Here is a 1,488-nt window from a genome sequence, read left to right as displayed (position 1 = left end):
TTTATTAATCTATTATATCAAAATAATTTGTAACTCTATTGGAGCTACTACTGATTGCTTCATAGATACACTAAAACAGTTAGTTTTTATGCAAATTGAAGCATTGACAGTTTTGGTATAGTCTTTCTAGCTGAATAAACCATACCATAATTTATTTATGTAATTTATGACAAATTACTATTCCTATTTATTTATTATCTAGGTTCTGGTGGTAACAATCATGCATTGGATTATTATAGCGAAACCAAGTACCCATTAGCAGTTAAACTTGGCACCATTACTCCAGGAGGAGCTGATGTCTACTCTTATGAAGAAGACTCAATGGTGATGGACCCTAAACTATCAGAACATCTCTCACACTTTGGAATAAACATGATGATCATGTCTAAAGTGAGTCTAGTACTTATAGTTAATGTAGTGTGATTATTGTTTCAACTTCCATTATAATATGTAATAGCATGAATACATGTATGATGTACAGTAATACATGATGGGTCTACCAACAGTTCTAGTTTGTTTTATTCATTTAAATGTTATTATTTTGAACAATATCATGTCTACATCCTGATATTTTCCTTCAAACCAGTTCTATTAATCAGTTCCTTTTTGTGTAGACTGACAAGACAATGACTGAGTTACAAATAGATGCTAATATTAAACTGGGGGAGTGGTCAGTGATTCAGGAATCAGGCCACGAGCTAAAACTGGTTTACGGTCCTGGCTATACCGGTCTACAGAACCTTGGTAACAGTTGCTACATGAATTCCGTCATGCAAGTTCTTTTTGCACTGCCCGAGTTTAAGGAGAGGTGGGTTTGGTTGGAGGTGTGGCTTATTTTTGTGTTTATAGATACTATGATACTGCAGTGGATACTTTTAAAAGACAAACTGGAGACCCAACAAAAGACTTTAACACTCAAATGTCAGTAATACCTTGAGCGGTTATTAAATGTAGGCTGTTGACATGACAACCATGTTTTGTTGCTATGGCAGCCATGAATATAAAGATTTGAATGGTGGATAGAGGATTTAACTTTTTGATTGTAGTAAATTAATGTGTCAAAAATCGCTCCCAATTTTTATTACATATTATGATATATATTGATGTACTTATGCTGTGTAGCAAGTTTGAGCTAATTCTGACTTAAATTTTTAAAGTTACGGCCATCCTTAAAAATGAGCCATTTTCTGAAAAAATCCCTGTACTATAGCCCATGGTTTTTTTCTGAAAACTGGCCAAAAAATCACCCCCAATTTTTATTGCATTTTCTGATACATATTGATGTACTTATGCTGTGTAGAAAGTTTGAGCTAATTTCAACTTAAATTTTTCAAGTTACAGCCATTTTTAAAAATGAGCCATTTTCTGAAAAAAATCCCTGTACTATAGCCCATGGTTTTTTCCGAAAAATGGCCAAAAAATGACCCCCAATTTTTATCACATTTTCTGATACATATTGATGTACTTATGCTGTGTAGCAAGTTTGAG

General features: G+C 33.3%; 2 protein-coding genes across 2 annotated transcripts in view; both read left to right on the top strand.

Annotated features, from left to right (window-relative positions):
- Nucleotides 1-1,063, top strand: part of LOC109580994 (ubiquitin carboxyl-terminal hydrolase 5-like) — a gene marked incomplete at its 5' end in the record, with an annotated part of 4,335 nt that extends 3,272 nt beyond the window's left edge. The window contains 3 exons of the mRNA XM_019994675.1: nt 203-390; nt 615-808; nt 850-1,063. Coding sequence (XP_019850234.1) covers nt 203-390; nt 615-808; nt 850-937 — 470 coding nt within the window. The remainder of the gene's footprint in view (nt 1-202; nt 391-614; nt 809-849) is intronic.
- The window catches only part of LOC105312154 (ubiquitin carboxyl-terminal hydrolase 5-like), a 3,758-nt gene continuing 3,233 nt past the window's right edge, over nt 964-1,488 (top strand). The window contains exon 1 of the mRNA XM_011404573.2: nt 964-1,015. Within this exon, the coding sequence (XP_011402875.2) occupies nt 964-1,015 (52 nt within the window). The remainder of the gene's footprint in view (nt 1,016-1,488) is intronic.

This window comes from Amphimedon queenslandica, unplaced genomic scaffold (genome assembly GCF_000090795.2).
Source record: "Amphimedon queenslandica unplaced genomic scaffold, v1.1 AMPQUscaffold_13468, whole genome shotgun sequence".
In the NCBI taxonomy this organism is placed as follows: domain Eukaryota; kingdom Metazoa; phylum Porifera; class Demospongiae; order Haplosclerida; family Niphatidae; genus Amphimedon; species Amphimedon queenslandica.
This window is presented reverse-complemented; position numbering and strand designations above follow the sequence as displayed.